Source organism: Carettochelys insculpta, chromosome 3 (assembly GCF_033958435.1).
Source record: "Carettochelys insculpta isolate YL-2023 chromosome 3, ASM3395843v1, whole genome shotgun sequence".
Classification (NCBI taxonomy): domain Eukaryota; kingdom Metazoa; phylum Chordata; order Testudines; family Carettochelyidae; genus Carettochelys; species Carettochelys insculpta.
The window spans coordinates 208,020,665-208,038,163 of NC_134139.1; the positions used below are offsets into that span (position 1 = coordinate 208,020,665).

General features: G+C 59.5%; 1 protein-coding gene across 1 annotated transcript; it reads left to right on the forward strand.

Moving 5' to 3' along the window:
* The first annotated feature begins 566 nt into the window (after positions 1–566).
* Positions 567–16,075, forward strand: SLC35F6 (solute carrier family 35 member F6). The gene is made up of 6 exons (XM_074989062.1): positions 567–664; positions 7,122–7,194; positions 8,649–8,820; positions 10,836–11,048; positions 12,143–12,253; positions 12,671–16,075. The coding sequence occupies exons 1-6, from the start codon at positions 588–590 to the stop codon at positions 13,150–13,152; spliced, it is 1,128 nt and encodes a 375-aa protein (XP_074845163.1). The 5' UTR covers positions 567–587; the 3' UTR covers positions 13,153–16,075.
* The last annotated feature ends 1,424 nt before the right edge of the window (positions 16,076–17,499 follow it).

The following is a 17,499-nucleotide window of genomic DNA, read 5'->3' on the forward strand; positions in this document are numbered from 1 at the left end:
GAAAGAGCCCCTGGCGGGAAAAGGCCTAGCAGGGCCCTATGGCTGGAGTTGTCACTGGGGAAATTCAATGGGAAATGCGGCCCCCAGCTGCCAGAGAGGAATTAACCACAGGGGGGTCCCACTGGTGAGGGTGGGAAGTGGGGGGGGGGCAGCAGCCACAGCAGAGCGAGGACAACCCCTCGATGTGATGCGAGGAAACTGCCCAGGGGGGTCAGCAACAGGGCCCCCCTCTAATGCTCCCCCCTCCGCGGGTGGAATAAGTGTCACGTGCGCCAAGGCAGGGCCCGATGCGAACCACCCGGGCTGCTCATCGGCGGGGGGCACCGGCGCCTCTCCCGGGCGCGCAGCCAGCGCGGCTCCCGCACCCGGCCGGGAGCCCCCGGGGGCCCTGCCAGCCCCAGCCCCAGCCCCAGCCCCAGCCCAGGCTGCCTGGCGCCTCCGAGCCCCCCCAGCCCCGCTGCGGCCGGATCGGGATCGGGATCGGGGCCGGGGGCGGGGAACACGCGGCGCCCAAGGGCGGGGCTGGGTCCCGCAGCTGACTGCGGTCATGTGACCCTCCTTCCTGCTCCGGCGGCGGCGGCGGCGGCATGGCCTGGAGCCGGTACCAGCTCGGCCTGGCCGGGCTCATGCTGCTCACCGGCTCCATCAACACCCTCGCGGCCAAGTGAGTGGGGGGGGGCCCTGCACCCCGATCTCAGGGGCCGGTGCCGGTGCCGAGGCCGGGTTCCTGGAGCCATGGGGGCTGGGGGGGGCCCTGCACCCCGATCTCAGGGGCCGAGGCCGGGTCCCTGGAGCCATGGGGGCTGGGGGGGGCCCTGCACCCCGATCTCAGGGGCCGAGGCCGGGTTCCTGGAGCCATGGGGGCTGGGGGGGCCCTGAACCCCAATCTCCAAGACTCAGGGGGCGGCTGCGCCCTAATCTAGGAGCAGGAGGGGGGTCTCTGCATCCAGATCTCAGCGCCTAAGGCAGGGAGCTGCGGGGGAGGGGGGGCCTCACCTGCTCTCGGAGAGCCACCTGGGGAGCACAGCAAGGGGGTGTTTCCTCTGGGCTTCATGCCCCCTGTCTGTCTGGTCCCGTCCACTGATCTGTTGGGCTGAAGTGAGCCAGGCCCTGATCTGCAGAGGAGGAGCAGGGTGGGAAGATACAAGACCAGCTCTGATCTCGGGCCCCCCCAGTGCCTCTCCTGGGTCACTCCCCAGCCCTCAGCAAATGGGGGAGCGTCGGGGTGTCTGGACAGGTGCGTCACATGCCTCAGTTCTCCAGCTGCTGTGCCGGGTGTGCCCAGTGCTGTACATGCAGGCGCTTTCAGCTCCGCTGCCAGGCTGTTCGGAGGGCCAAGGCTCTGGCCCCAGAGAGGCCTGGGCGTAGACGGGTGGTTCTCCTGGGCCTGTCATTGCAGAGCCCGAGCGCCTGGCCACAATGAATGAAATACCAGATGGGGAGACCGAGGCACAGGGCAATTAAAGCAGCTCGCCCAACGTGGCCCAGGAGGTGACCACCCTCTGCTGAGTCCCTGCCTTGGCAAACTGTGTCTCCACAGAACCTGCTGATTAGACTTTTTTTTAAAGCCTCTTGCAAAATGCAGAGCTGAGTCAGCGTAGGGGGTCTCTGGGCTGGGCCCGGCCTGTCTGCTCATGTGGCAGGTGGAGTCATGCTCTGCCGTGACTTGTGCAGAAATTCTTCTGGCCTAGCTGGACCGTCCTGTGCACAGCCAAGAAAGTAGTTCTGCTCTGGCGTACTGCGGTGCGCCCGGCCCTGCATCTGGACTCCCGGGCTGTGCCCTCAGGTCCCTCCAGCTTTTCCCAAGGAGCTTTGAGGCTCCATTTTACGGGTTTCCCACACATCCTGGTGCCTGTGGCACAGAGCAGATGCTGCCTTCACCCCTGGTGCAAGACACAAGCTCTCTGCATCTGCAGAAAACTCAGCGTCACCTCTTCTCGCTTCCCCACTCCCATAGGCCTCTGGGCCCTGGGCAGTTGAATTTGGTGGTGGATTTTCAGATTCTGGTCAATGGCCCATGTGCCTTGTGACTCCAGGATGTTGCTGATCCACTAGGGCTTGTGCTTACGCCCGTGGGCTGATGGAGCAGGAGAGATCGAAGGAGGTCTTTGTACGTGGCAGTGGAACAGGTCAGGAACCGGAACAGCCACAATGGAAAGTCCCAAATGCACCCTGCTTCGGCTGCCGCCCTGTCCAGCCCTTTTGCTCTTGCTTGAATCTTTTAACACAAAAAGGTTTTGCCTGTTTGCTGTCTGGACAGTGTAGTCCAACTCCCCTGGTTTCTGTGATGTGCAGCGGATGCAGCTTCTTGGTTCCCGGCAATGAGCTGCCAGCCGGTCATTGCCAAGAAGGGAATCGCTGGTGTCTTTGAGGGCAGATTGGGGTACCGGCTGGCCTGCTACCTGCACAGGGGGTAACGAGGGAATCCTGTCGGGCAGGGGCGGGGAGCTGCCGCTGGAGGATAGGGCTTTCCACTGGAACAGGCAAGCAAAGCCGCACGGTACCTCTCCTTGTTCTTGCTGGGCTGTGTCCTGCCCTGGCACTCCACTGCCCAGGTTGAGCATTTCCAGCTCTGCTTTCAGCCTTGCCTGCAGCCAGGGTGTTCGCTGGCGAACACGGTACCTGCCCTGCTCGAAACCATTGCTAATAGTTGACTCCCGGGAATTCCAGGCATGGGGGATCAGTGCTCGGAGGACCTCCCTGAATGCTGACAAACATGTCATAGAATCATAGAACACTAGGACCGGAAGGGGCCTCGAGAGGCCATCGAGTCCAGTCCCCTGCCCCGACGGCAGGACCGACCACTATCTACACCATCCCTGATAGACATCTATCTAATCTGTTCTTAAATATCTCCAGCGAGGGAGATTCCACAATCTCCCTTGGCAACTTATTCCAGTACTTGACCACCCTGACAGTTAGGAACTTTTTCCTAGTGTCCAACCTAAACTTCCCTTGCTGCAGTTTAAGTCCATTACCTCTTGTTCTCTCCTCAGAGGCCAAGAAGAACAAGTTTTCTCCCTCCTCCTTATGACTCCCTTTAAGATATCTGAAAACCGCTATCATGTCCCCCCTCAATCTTCTTTTTTCCAAGCTAAACAAGCCCAATTCTTTCAGCCTTTCTTCATAAGTCATGTTCTCCAGACCTTTTATCATTCTAGTTGCTCTTCTCTGGACCTTCTCTAATTTCTCCACATCTTTCTTGAATTGGGGTGCCCAGAACTGGACACAATATTCCAGCTGAGGTCTAACCAGCGCAGAGTAGAGCGGTAGAATGATTTTTCGTGTCTTGTTCACAACACACCTGCTAATGCATCCCAGAATCAGGTTTGCTTTTTTTGCAACAGCATCACACTGTTGATTCATATTTAACTTGTGATCTACTAGAACCCCTAGGTCCCTTTCTGCCGTACTCCTTCCTAGACAGTCTTTTCCCATTCTGTATGTGTGATACAGATTATTCCTTCCTAAGTGCAGCACCTTACATTTATCTTTATTAAACTTCATCCTGTTTACTTCAGACCATTTCTCTAATTTATCTAGATCATTCTGAATTATGACCCTATCCTCCAGGGTAGTTGCAACGCCTCCCAGCTTGGTATCATCTGCAAACTTAATAAGTGTACTTTCTATGCCAATATCCAAATCATTAATGAAGATATTGAACAGAACTGGTCCCAAAACAGACCCCTGCGGAACCCCACTTGTTATGCTTTCCCAGCTGGATTGAGCACCATTAACAACTGCTCTCTGGGTGCGATTAGCCAGCCAGTTATGCACCCACCTTATTGCAGCGCGATTTAAGTTGGACTTGCCTAGTTTGTCGATAAGAATATTATGCGAGACCGTATCAAATGCTTTACTAAAGTCTAGGTATACCACATCTTGCCTCGCTTGGCTCGTAGCTGGTAATGAAGCGATGAGGCTGTGGGGGTCACACAGAATGAAATCATCAGAGAAAGAAGTTAATCGGGGCCCTTCTCTCTCCTGGCTGGGTGTGACTTTGCAGGGCTGAGGGAATCGGGCCCAGGATCACGCTCTGCCCAGCTCCCGTCCTGGGGCAAAGGGTTTTGTTTTGTAGGGCCCCGATGCTGCCCCGCAGCAGGTGAACTCCTGGGCGGAGTCTGTGGGTAAGCCGTGCTGGGTGGGGCTGCCATGGGAGACACTGGGGCAGAGCTCACCAGCCTGGCTCTGCCAGGGGGCAGAAACCTGTCTCTGGAGGGGCTGGGCAGTCAGTTCTCAATCTTGGGCTGCACTTTTCCACGATGTCGCTGGGGGCGGTGCAGGGTCTGGGGTGGAGGCTGGGTGCAGAGGCGGGTCGGGGTGTGGGAAGGAGCTTGGAAGAAGGAGGGGGTTGTGGGCTGCGGCAGGTGCTTGGGGGCAGGCTGGGGGAGGAGGGGGTGGGTGCAGGAGGGGGGATGCAGCAGGTTTGAGTTGTGACACAGGGGGGGCAGAGGGCTGGGTACCAGGTGCAGGCGCTGGCCGGGAGGCGCTTACCTAAGCGGCTTGCAGCCAGCTGCCCTGTGTGACCCTGGGGCAGACTCCCTTCCTGCCCCGTCCAACGCACCACTCAAAGGGACCGGCTGCTCTGCATGCTACAGGCCCCAGGGGGGTGGGGGGGTCGTGCATTGCAAGCCCAGCCCACGCAGCTCCCATTGCTTTCTGGCCAATGGGAGCTGTGAGATTGTGAAGGCCGCACATGCGGCTGCCCTCTGCCCAGAGGCTCCCCATGCGTGGAGCACACGGCCCCCACAGCCAGCCACTTGGAGCGGCGTGTGGGGTGCAAAAGGCAGGGCCACATTTTCCCCACCTCTGCCTATGGCTGGATGGGTTCGGGGGCAGCTGCCACCCCCTTCACCTCCCAAAGGGTGGCCCGTCCAGTCCTCGCTCGCACGGCACCGCCTGTTTGCGCCCCGACTCGAGGGATCCCTCGTAGCTGCAGTGCTGACATCTGATTCCCGAGCTCCTGGCTCGCTTCCTCTGTCTGTTACACAGGGGTGTCCCGTTCGCTTCGCTGTCACTCCTCCCTGGGGACTGGTGCCAGGAACCCTCAAGCTTTGTGCTAATCGCTGGGCTCGCAGCCATGTCTGCAGAGTGACTGGCCGAGCAGCGGCCCTCCTGTCTGCAGGCCCCAAGGAGAGCAAACTTGCCTTGCCTGGGAAGTCTCTGACTTGGCTGCTCGTCAGGTGCTTTGTAACCGGGAAAGCTGGCTGGGAGCTCTACGCCGAATCACGTTTTGTCTGAAAAAAAAAAAAATTGTGAAAGCAGAAGGAGTTGGCGAGAGGGGGCTGGTTTGGCCACGGCTCCCAGGGTGAGAAAAAGTTGCACAAAAGTTGGGGGGATTGTTCCTTTCGGCTGCTGTGAGTTGCCTGGTTCGAAGTGGCTGCTGCAGAAGGGAAGCTTGCGAGGCTGAAAAGAAGCTTTAAAAAAAGAGACGGTCAAAAGGAAACACTTTGCTTGCCCCAAACAAAACCTTCTTACGGCTCATTTGGCCCCAGGCGTTTTCTGCTATTTTGTGGTTCTGGTTCTGGGTGGCTAAAAGATTTTAAAAGCCTTGAAAATAATCCCAAGTTGGGGGAAGCGCATTTGTGCCGAGCACAAGAACTGCTGCCCTCTGGGGCACTCGCTGGAACTCAGCGAATCCTCTGCCGCCTGCCCCAAATGAAGGGTGGAACATGTGGCCCACCTACAGCCCATCTCAAAAGCACTGGCAGCCTGCAGGCAATTGGGGGGGCTGTGTTCTCCCATGCTGGGAGGAGGCCCTGAGATTGCGTTGTTGCTCTGTGTGGGAGTCTCAGCTGCGTGGGATTTGAACCTGTGACGATGCTCAAACCCCGTCCTGTGATTCACCTACAGATCCTGCTGGGCGAGGATGGTGCTTCAGCAGCTCCAAGGCTGTCTTAAAGCAGCTCTTCCCTTTATTCCCTGGCTAGACTGAGCCCGCTGCTGCTCGTAACCACTTCCCCATAGCTAGCAAGCATGTGACACGTGCCTGAAGGCTCCCCTCAAAGAGAGCTCTGAGCTTCGCTGTCCCAGACCAGCGAGACTGGCTCCAGCCTGCTGACCTTGTGTGAACAAGCTGGATTTACTCTCTAGGAACGGAAAGCTGGGCATCCACTTCTCATCCACTTCATCGTCCCTCTAGTCCTGGTGACACGCTAGGCTAGAAACAGCAACAGTATCTGTCCAAAGGACCGGGCCTTGTGTATACTGTAGCAAGCTCCAAGCTGAAAATCTGGCCTTTGCTCCAGAATTGCGAATGTCTAAGGCAAGTTTTTCAAATGCAGGCAGATGCCACATAGTTTCCTGAGGCAGCAGTGAGGCTGAAAGGCGCTCTGAGGCAAGGATGGATAGCGCCCATTGGCTTGGCATGTTAACTCTGAAACCTACTGACAACGAGACTTCAACTGCCAACTATTTCACTGCCAATCACTTAAAATACCCCACAGCTGATGGGCCCGTCCCACTGTTTCAAACCACTCAGCTAGTGCCTCCCAAATCCAGCCCTGGCCTTTCCGCTGTTCACCCTGGTTTCCAGCCTGCTGGCCCAAGCAGAGCCTGGGGCAGAGGTCCCCAAGCTGTGAGGCAGTGCATGCCTATGGAGGAACATTCAGGGGTGAGGGGGAGAGGTGGTGTTCCCTCTAAGTTTTCCCATCCGTGGGCAGAATAAATTTTGTTATGTGCACCAAAGGTTGTGCACCACCACTGGAAATGTGCAGCAGGCCGTGGGCACTCTGCTGATGATCTGGGCAGCATCTGAATCTCCTCTGGGTGGCCGTCCAAACACTCAGCTCACAGGGAACACTGGGCCCCAGCCAGCACCACAGGGGGCAGCGAGGGAGGGCCCCCGCCCGCCCATCTCCTGTCCTCGACCCAGTCCTGGTTGCTGGCACCAGCTCCCGGTCTTCACTCTGCCCCCAGCCGCCAGTCTGTTCCCTTGTCTGTGCCCCGAGCCCTGCCTTGGAGGGGCACTGCCGGGGGTGGAGGGTAAAGTCTGGGCACCCCGATTAGCAGCGGCTGGTGTCGCTGTAGCTTGTCCTGCTTCACTGGTGTAAGGGGCTGGGCCCGGTTTCTATCTCTGCTGGTTTCCTGCTCTGACTGCGACCCCCCTCTTGTTTCAGGTGGGCCGACAACTTCAGCGCGGGGGGCTGCGGTGAGACGCCGGAACACAGCTTCCAGCATCCGTTCCTCCAGGTACGGCCGCCCCCCCGGGCTGCAGCTCCAGCCAGCCAGGGGCACCTGACCAGGTTGCTGACTCTGCTTCCTGCCTGGCCAGCCCTGCTGGCAGACCCTCCTGGGGAGGGCCGGCACGGTCTCCGGCAGGTCGGAAGCAAGAGCAGCTCCCGTCCCTTTTCTGTGACTGCCCTGCCAGCGGGGGCACCAGCTGCGTGGCTCTGCCCCTCTCTGGGGGGGGCCAGCTGCAGATCTTCCCCCAACCACCCCCGGTGCCAGCCCTGGCTTGTGCAGGGGCTCTGGCACCTCACCCAGTCAGAATGCCCGGCGAGCTCGGGTTAGACTGGGCTGGGTTAGTCAGGGGAGAGGCATTTCCACCTCCACCCTGGCTCTCTACTCCCTCCAGATGAGCAGGGCTGCACAGCCATGTGTGTGTCACGCTTTAAGCCCTGGCCTGGCCTGTCCCGGGATCCCCCAGCAAAGCTACAGGGGAGGCTACCGGGCCCTGGGAGAGCTGCCGGGGTCTGTGTCCCTCCGTAGGATCACAGAGCACTAGAACTAGAAGGGACCTCGAGAGATCATCGAGTCCAGCCCCCTGCCCTCATGGCAGGACCACGTACTGTCTAGACCATCCCTGACAGACACTATCTAACCTGTTCTTAAATATCTCCAGCGATGGGGATTCCACAACCTCCCTTGGCAATTTATTCCACTGTTTGACCACCCTGACAGTTAGGAACTTTTTCCTAATGTCCAACCCAAATCTCCCTTGCTGCAGTTTAAGCCCGTTGCCTCTTGTTCTATCCTCAGAGGCAAAGAACACGTTTTCTCCCTCCGTCTTGTAACGCCCTTATAGGTACTTGAAAACCGCTATCACGTCCCCTCTCAGCTTTCTCTTTTCTAAGCTAAACAAACCCAGTTCTTTTTATCTTCTCTCAGAGGTTATATCATTTTCTAAACCTGTCATCATTCTTGTTGCTCTTCTCTGGACCGCCTCCGATTTTTTTCAATATCTTTCCAGAAATGCGATGCCCAGAACTGGACCCAATGCTGCCGCTGAGACCTAATCAGCGCAGAGTAGAACGGAAAAATGGCTTCCTGTGTCTTGCACACAACTCTCCTGTTAATGCAGCCCACAGTCATGTTTGCTACTTTTGCAAGTGTCACACGGTTGACTCATATTTAGCTTGTGGTCCACAGTGACCCCCAGGTCCCTTTCTGCAGTGCGCTGGGTTTGGGAGTCATTTCCTATTCTGCGTGTGTGAAACTGATTGTTCCTCCATCAGCGGAGGACTCTGCATTTGTCCTCATTGAACAAATGGCCTGTTTGCCTCAGCCCATTTCTCCCGTTTGTCCAGCTCCTGGGACAGTCCCTGGGTGAGGAGCGCGGCTGGCCCTGGAGACACCATGCCTGGTCTCTGCCGAGCTGCCTCCCCCTGCCCTGTTGTTACAGAGCTGCTGTGTTTGCGTTCCAGGCCGTGGGCATGTTCCTGGGTGAATTCTCCTGCCTGGCTGCCTTCTACCTCCTGGTCTGCAGGGACCGGCGGCGAGCTGAGCCCAGCATGGGCCCCCCGCAGCCCTTCAACCCGCTGCTCTTCCTGCCCCCAGCGCTCTGCGACATGACTGGCACCAGCATCATGTATGTGGGTGAGTGCTGGACGCCCCGACATGGCACTGGGCCTGGGGCCACAGGGCACCCTGGACACACCGGGGCAAGGGGAGTTGTCTTTGCACCTCAGTGAAGCGTCCCAGTATTCTGCAGCTGGCCCTCCCGGGGGCTTTCACCTCCCGGGTCTGGCTCCGGAAAAGAGAAAAGCAAAGCCCAGCTGCATTGCTCATCTGTTCTGCAAAGAGAACCAACCCCCAGGCAGCCCAGCTGGGCGTGGTCTCCTCTAAGCTCCCCAGAGAGTACGCCTTATCTCGGAGGGCGGCCTGCTCCCTGCAGGGGGTGCTCTCCCCGGGGGGGCAGAAATTGACCTTATCTTACGTACTTATGGGGCCCCAGTAGCGTAGTATCCAGGCGCCCCCCGGAACGTCGCTTTAACCATGTCCCCTCTCTCAGGCAGAGCTATTAGTGCTAGCATACAGAGGGGAAACCGAGGCACGGGAGGGCAGTGACGTTCCCACAGCCACGCCGGAGCTCTGTGGCGAAGCTGGGAGTTGAATCCTGCTCTCTTGGTTGCCAACACAGCCTCCTAACTGCAGCATTGTCCTTCCTCTCTCCAGCTAAGCCAGCCCCCACTCCCTTCCCCACACCAGACTAGCGCAGCCCGGAAGCCCTGTATCCACACATGGCTCTTCCAATGTCCATAATCCCCCCTCGAAACTCTGGGCCCAATCCCCCTCTGCCTGCACCTGAGTCATCCCCCTGTAGCCTGGCCCGAGTGGATGGGACGTGGGGGGGAAGAGGCTTTCCCTTCAGAGGCAGAGCCAGGAGAGGGGGTAACGGAGGAAGAGAGGGGCGGGAGCTCTCTGTGGCCTCTTGGCCGGCCAAGGTCAGCCCATGGGTCTTCCTTCGCGGGCAAAAAGCAGTCATGGAGCACTTTTAAGACTAACAAAATAACTTAACTATTTATTCCAGATTTATTCATATCATTAATATCTATTAATCATAAATAATGCGTTTGTGTTTGTTATTATTCTAATAATAATGTATTAGCTGTCGTGGGGCAGACCCACTTCTTCCGCAGCTAGAGAGGCCCCTTCACCTCCAGATCCTTATGCTGGTGTAAAACCGGAGGAACCAAATGGCGAACTGGCCCCTAACTGAGTTTGTAGTTAAAGAACTTGCAGCTGATGTTTCACCCCCAGTGACCGCTCGACAGCTGCGGCGATACTGCCGGCGTGCTGCAGAAGCCAGTGTGGGAACCTCGCCCGCTACGGTGGCCCTAGGTCAGGCAGAATCCGTAGCTGCTGGGGGGCTGTGTCACTAGACCGGCCCTGATCTCTGGCGGACGCAGTGGTGCGAGGAGAGGTGTGGGACGGAGCCACGGAAAGGGCTCCTCGCTGGCGGGAAGATCAGGAGATAAAACTGGGCCCCACAAAACACAGGCTGGTCCTCCCACAAGCGAGGGTGAGGCCCTTTCTGCCGGGCCTCACTCCCGTGAACAACCCCAGGCTGGCAGGGGAGGGGAGCTGAGCTGAGCTGAGCCGGGGACTCCCCCCCACGTGACGTGTGAAAGCAGAGCGGCCGAGCCTGGCTGGCCATAGAGCTGATTAAATCCTGTTGAGTGGCCGGCCTGTGTGCTCACCTGCTGCAGGCGGGAGGGGCTTTGAACGACCCGATGATGCAGCTCCAATATTCTGCCAGGTACGGTGGCCGCCCCGGGCCCTAGGTTCAACGCCTCACCGGCTGCTGCACTTTGGGGGCTCGAACCAGGCCCCTCGGCTGTGACAAACCAGGCCCCGAGTGCAATGAGCTGGAGTGGCATAAGGGCATTTATCCCCTGAGCTTCAAGCCAGCGGAGGGCGACGTAGCCACGCACCCCCGAGCTGCTCTGCGGGGAAACCCACGCTTAGGGGGGCTCCTCTGATGGGCTGGGAGGCAGACAGCTGGTGGGCAGGGGTAGCCAGGGGATGGGGTGTGGCACTAGAGCTGGGGGGGCAGGCAGGGACAAGCCTGGCGTGGCAGCTCCACTCACACGCATGTTCTCTCTCCCCAGCCCTGAACATGACCAGCGCCTCCAGCTTCCAGATGCTGCGTGGGGCAGTGATCATCTTCACCGGGCTGCTCTCGGTGGCCTTCCTGGGCCGCAAGCTGGTGCCGAGCCAGTGGCTGGGCATCCTGGTCACCATGGCCGGGCTGGTGGTGGTGGGGCTGGCGGATATGCTCAGCAGCCACGCCGAGACGCACAAGCTGAGCGAGGTGATCACAGGTACGGGAGACCAGGATGGAGTCTGAGGGGGCGGTGGCTGGTGCTAGATCTCTCAGCAGGTCCGACTGGGATTGCAGCTCAGGGAGCCGGGCTCCGGGCTTTGACCTGATCCGACAGGGATCCTGGTGGCTCCGGTCGGCAGCTCTGACCTGGCCATTGACTGTCTGATTGGTGGTGCTCCCTGCTAGCCCGCCCCCCGCGCCGCGTCCCGCCTCTGTAGGTTCCATGTAGAGGCAGCCAGGGGGCGCCACACACGGTCCCCGCCCCAGGCGCCGGTCCCGCTCCTCCCATTGGCTGGGACCCGTGGCCAGTGGGCACGGCAGGGGTGCCTGTGAACAGGGCAGTGCATGGAGCCGCCTGGCTGAGCCTCTGCTTAGGGACCAGAGCAGGGCCGTGCGGCTGCTTCTGGAAGAGACTTGAGGGTAAGCGCAGCTCGCAGTCTGTACCCCAGCCCCCTCCTTTGTGCCCCCCACTTCTGCTCGCTCCCAGCTCGGAGGCCCCCAAACCCCGAATCCCCAAACCCAACCAAAGCCTGCACCTCCAGGTGGAGCCCTCACCCTCCCCTGCCCCCCAACCCACTGCCTCAGCCCAAAGCCCCCTCTGACCCCCCTCCCCCCCCCCAGAGCCAGAGCCCCCAGCCCACTGAACCCACCTGGGGAAAATGAGCCAGTGAGGGTGGGGAGAATGGAGGGGCAGGGGGTGGGGCTGGAGAAGGGGTGGGGCTGTGGAGGAGGGGCAGGGGGTGGGGCTGTGGACAGGGCTGAGAAGGTGTGGGGCCATGGAGGAGGGTCAGGGGCAGGGCTGGAGAAGGGGTGGGGCTGTGGAGAAGGGGTGGGCCCATGGAGGAGGGGCGGGGCAGGGCTGGAGAAGGGGCAGGGCCATGGAGGAGGGGCGGGGCAGGGCTGGAGAAGGGGCGGGGCCATAGAGGAGGGGCGGGGACAGGGTGGTTTTGTGCTTGTGGAGAGCCAGCAACTCCAACTGCAGCGCGCGGCGGGGCTGGCGGCGGGAATGCAGCAGCTCACGCCCGGTGGGTGGTGGGCATCGGGGTGGAACTGTGCCTGGAGATCCCCACGCCCTCCCCTCCACCCCCCCAGGTGACCTGCTCATCATCATGGCCCAGGTGATCGTAGCCATCCAGATGGTGCTGGAGGAGAAGTTCATCTACAAGCACGATGTGCACCCGCTGCGGGCTGTGGGCACGGAGGGTATGTGGTGGCTGCAGGCCGGGGGCCCGGCGGGGGCACCCCTGTGCGGGGCCAGGAGGGGGAGGCAGCTCTGGGCTCCGGGCTGCTCCTGCCATGGGGCAGGTGCTCAGAGGAACTGTCCTTAACCAGGACAGCGGGTGGGGGGTTCTGCCGCATGGGGCAGATGGGGGGGGGGCCTGGCAGGTCGGAATAGACATGGCTCTGGTGGCGGGGGGTGGGGGTCTCATTTAAACCTTGCAGCTCGTGCTCTGGCCGAGGGGTGCCAGAGCCTGCCTGAGCCAGAGAGCCCTGCTGCGGTCTCCTGAAATCCACCCCCCAGCGAACCCCGGAGCCGGCGCCCCGGCGGGGAAGTGCCCCAGGTTTGGTGGGAATAAGCCCCAACCGGCAGCTCCCGGCTTTTCTCCTCCCCCACCGCAGGCTTCTTTGGCTTCGTCATCCTGTCCCTGCTGCTGGTCCCCATGTACTACATCCCGGCAGGCAGCTTGGGCGGCGGCCCGCGGCGGGTGCTGGAGGACGCGCTGGACGCCTTCTGCCAGATCGGCCGCCAGCCCCTCATCGCCCTGGCCCTGCTGGGCAACATCAGCAGCATCGCCTTCTTCAACTTCGCCGGCATCAGCGTCACCAAGGAGATCAGCGCCACCACCCGCATGGTGCTGGACAGCCTGCGCACCGTGCTCGTCTGGGCCGTCAGCCTGGCTCTGGGCTGGGAGGCCTTCCACGGCCTGGAGATACTGGGGTTCCTCATCCTCCTGGCCGGCACCGCCCTCTACAATGGCCTGCACCGGCCCCTGCTTGCCAGGCTGCCCTGGCGCCAGCCCTCGGCCGCTGCCCTGGGCTCCGAGGCCGAGCGAGAGAATCTGCTGAGGGGAGAGAGGGCGGCCATCAACGGGGACAGCTGAGGAGCCGGGCGCCAGGTTCCCCAGCCCGGGCTGGGCCGCCCGAGCCTGCCTCTCTGGACTGGGCTGGCTGTCAGGTGGGCGGGCACAGCTCCTCCAGGACAGCAGAGGGGATTCGGAGGTCCCCCCCACCCCATGCATTGGCCCCAGAGGAGGTCTGCCTGGCTGCAGAGGTGTCACAGCCCTTCCCCCAAGGGGTCACACCACCATTCTGTGCCCCGCGCAGGGCCAGCGGCCAGGCTGTGATGGGTTCATGGAGCTGCGGGACCCCTGGGCTCAGGCTCACGTGGGCGCTTGGTGGGGACCTTCGTGCGGGAGGACTCCCTGGAGGAGGGCTCGCTCTGACCACCTAGTTCTGCTCACAGTGTAATGTGGGGAAACTGTTCTGCAGGGCTGGGGGGACAGGCCCACCCCCCCCTTCCTTGGTCCTGTGTGCCCCACGCCCTGAGGGGATTCCCCCTCCAGCACAGCTGGGCAAGGAGGGGTGATGCCTGTGGCTCCCAGCCCTCCTGCGCCTAGAGCTCTGCGCTTCTCCTTGCTCAGGGCTGAAGCCATCTGCAGGGTGGGGCCCTCTTTGCTGAACCTGTTTCAGAGTTGCCCTGCCTGTATTCCCCCTTCATCTCTCCCCTGCAGACTGGGATGTTTCCCAGCTAAGCAGGTCCCTGGGTGGGACCCAGCACAGCCAAGCTGCCCTGGCTGGCCTGCTTGTTCCCCCAGTCTGGTCCCCCCCATGATTGCCCCTAGTCATAACTACAGCCTCTGCTGGCCCAAGTGAGGTAAGAGCGCTGCAGAGAAACCTGTGTGAGCACCCAGCTGCCTGCTCCTGAGCTCAGTCCCTCCCTCACCTGCCTTCTGGGTCTTTCCAGCTTGTCACTGCTCCAGGCTCCCCATCTTGTGGGGCAGATCCATCCCTCTTCCCCCAGGATTAGGGCTGGCTCAGGAGCCCTGTGTGTGTGTAAACCAGGTTGGTTATCCAGAAATCCAGCCTGCAGCCCCCTGGAAAACCAGATTTGAACTTGTGCGCATGTTTCTTCCCAGAGGGACCTCTGCTTCCTCTCTGTGAGGCATTTGCCACAGTAACACACACACACACCAGCATGTACAACACAAACCCACCTGTCCCTCTGTGAGCAAGGGAGGGTTAAGCCCCAGTTACTGTGAGCTGAATCCCCCCAGGTTTATCCAGGAGGACATCAGGCTGGAGGGAAACTAATACTTAAAAGGGGGCACCTGGATTTGAACCTAGGACCACTTGATCTTCCCTCAAATGCTCACTCATTGAGCCACACCCTAGTGGCCAGCAAGCCTGGCTTCTCTCTGCCCTCCTCCCCCCGCCCCAACTCAGGCTCTCCTTCCTGCACGGCCGCCTAACCCCCAAAGTCATTCAGAACCTGCCCAACAAAAGCCGCCCCCCCCCCATTTCTCTCCCTCTTCACCAGCAACCCCCCCACCCCGGCCCATGCCCTGCTTTCCAGCTCTCTTGGCAGGGCTGCACTGCCTGGCTCCTCCTGCCCCAGGCCATGCCATGAGCTATCGTACTGCACTCAGGATGGGACCCTGCATGTCCAGGTGCCCAGCTGCATGCCCCCCCCAATACAATCACCCCACCCAGGATGCCAGCCCCGGTCTGGAAGCGGTGGGGCCTGCAGGGGGATGTGTGTTCCACCTTCTCTCCCAGCCGGGGTCTAGGGTTTGTTGGGCCCTTCAGCGAAAGCGGTGGCAGTGCAGCCTGGGGAGGTTAGCTTCCTTGGCAGTAAAGCGCCACCTGGTTGGGTAAGCAGAGATGTGTCCATCCCCGCCTGTTACCCTGCCGAGGTAGCCTGCTCTGCTCTGTGCATCCCATCTGAGCCGGACCCTGGTGCTGTGACCCCACTCTGCCAGTCAGGGGTGCTGCCCTCAGCCCGCAGAAGGCGCTTGGCTACCTCAATGATGGGCAGCCAGTGCAGACCCTAGAAGACAGGAAGGTGCAGCAGAGGGCAGCTGGAATGGGGGCTGCCTTCCTTCTCCCCCCTCCATGAGCCAGGTGAAAGGAGCCTCGCAGGTCCCTTCTAGCGGCTGGTGCGGGATTTGCAACTCTAAATGAGTTGTGCACACACTCGCTGGTGACCTGCAGCTCACGGGGGTGGTGCTTGGAGTATGTCCAGCTAGGTTGGGAGCCCCATTACGCTAGGTGCTGTACAGATCCCTAGGGAGAGAGCCCATGCCTCAAACAGCTGACGCTCTAAAGTAGCAGGCAGCAGATGAACAGACAGCTAGGATGAGGTTGGGAGGTGACCTAGGATTTGGAAGACAGGCATTCAATTCCTCCCTCTACCTTAGCATCCCTTTATCCTCTTGAGCGATACACTTCTGTGCCTCGGTTTCCCCTCTCGACAATAGGAATGCTAGCACTACAGGCAGATTTGGGAGGATTCAAAATCCCCATTTCACCAGACTCGCACACAGAACAAAAAATGTCTTTGTCGGCAACCAACATGTACACAATTACAAATTAGAAAAATGCTGCTTGAAAACTTAACTAGAGCCAAAATCAAGTGATTTAGGGTTTTAAATGAGGCTGAGAACAGATGGATGAATGAATAATACAACCAGGGTTGCTTTGTTGATTGAAGGGTAATTTACAGTGTATGGTTTGACATGTAACCTCGACAGTTGGTGTTTTGACCGTTTATGAAGTTCTAACTTTTTGAATCACACCACCGACTGACATTGAATCATGGTTTCCCAAGCTGGGGGGTGTGCCCCATTGGGGGGGGGGGCGTGAGGCAATCCAGTCTCCTCCCCCACTTCATTTCCCCTACTCCAAGAAGCTGGCCTTTGCTTCCAGTGCTCGGCCCCTGCTATTTTACAGGGGTGACCCAGCGCAGCTGCTATAAAAAGCAGACTGCCGGCAAAGACCTATATGGAGCTAGCTGCCTCCTGCAAAGGACTGTGGGTCAGTGGGGGAGGGAGGAGGAAGAGGATGGGGTTAGAGGGGGGGCTGGGGGAGCCTGGCTTGGGGGAAGGGAGGGCGATGGGGTAAGAGCAGGGAGCTGGTGGTGCCTGGCTTTGAGGGGGGGGAGGGGCTCGGGTGGGCAGCTTGTTGGGCTCGGGCAGCTGGGCCCAGCTTGAGCTGGCTGGTGGCTGGCTGGCTGGCGGGCAAGCAGGCAGCTGGCCCTGGCAGGCAGGCACATGGCTCTGGCAGTGCAGGGACCGGGGCGGCTGGCGTTGGCAGCTCTGGCTGCTGGCACAGGGCTCAGGCAGTGCAGGGACCGGGGGGGCTGGCGTTGGCAGCTCTGGCTGCTGGCACAGGGCTTAGGCAGTTGGCCAGCTGGGGCTGCACCAGGCAGCCGCAAGACGGGCTGTGCCGTTAGCCGGGCTGGTCCGTAGTCAGCCTCCGGGCTGGGACAGGCCCAGCACAGTGTCCAGCACCCCAGCCAGGGCTGCAGCTGGTCTCCGCAGGGCGCAGGCTGCACCTGCAGTTCTGGGGCCATGGCAGCAGCCCATTTGGGTTGGAGCTGGTGTTCATGGGGCCCAGGCGATGTCCAGCATGGGGCTGAAACCCGTCTTCACAGCCTGCGTCTGGGCTGGTGTCAGTGCAGCTGGAGTCAAGGTCCAGCAGGAGGTAAGGGAGCTGAGATCGGGGGGGGGCATTAAGGGTTCGGCAGTTGGCGCGTGGGGTGGGGGCAGGGTGGCACGGCTCCGTTGAGTCTGCTGTCTGCTATTTTCCAGACAGCTTTTCTGGCAACCCCATTCATAAATTAGTATGAAATCCATTCAACACTGATGTCGATACACCGCCAGAAGTACTGCAAGAACAAGCACTCGAAACGAAACATGCTTCAAGTGCAAAAGAATTTCAAAACACTCAAGCATGGAGGAATTTTGGGTAAAATATTTCCCAATACACTTGAAAGCTGGGGAAGAAGCGCTCCGTATCATTCTTCTGGTTTTGCAAATACGCCCCGCGAGAAAAGCTTTTCGAGTTTACTCACATTACAGACGAAACAAAGAAATCGACTGGATGTCCAAAACCATTTGCGTTGTGCACTTCCATCTTGCCAACCTAGGATTCCCCAGCTTGGGAAGAAAATGCTGCGTCATCCTTCACATTAAATTCATTTTCTTTCTGCTGTTTCTCATGTTAAATTCCCTTTTTATTAAACTTTTGGGCCAAGAAAAACTGTTTGTGCCTCTTTGTAAGTTTAAATAACATTTTTATATCAAGTTCTGTGTTTATTTTAAATTATGAATTGAATTTTGGGTTAAAGGGGGGTTGGATGATGGTAAAGACGAGGTGGGGGACACAAAGGTCTTTTGAACAACAAAAGGGGAGTGTGATTCTGAAAAATTTGGCAACCCCTGCCTTAA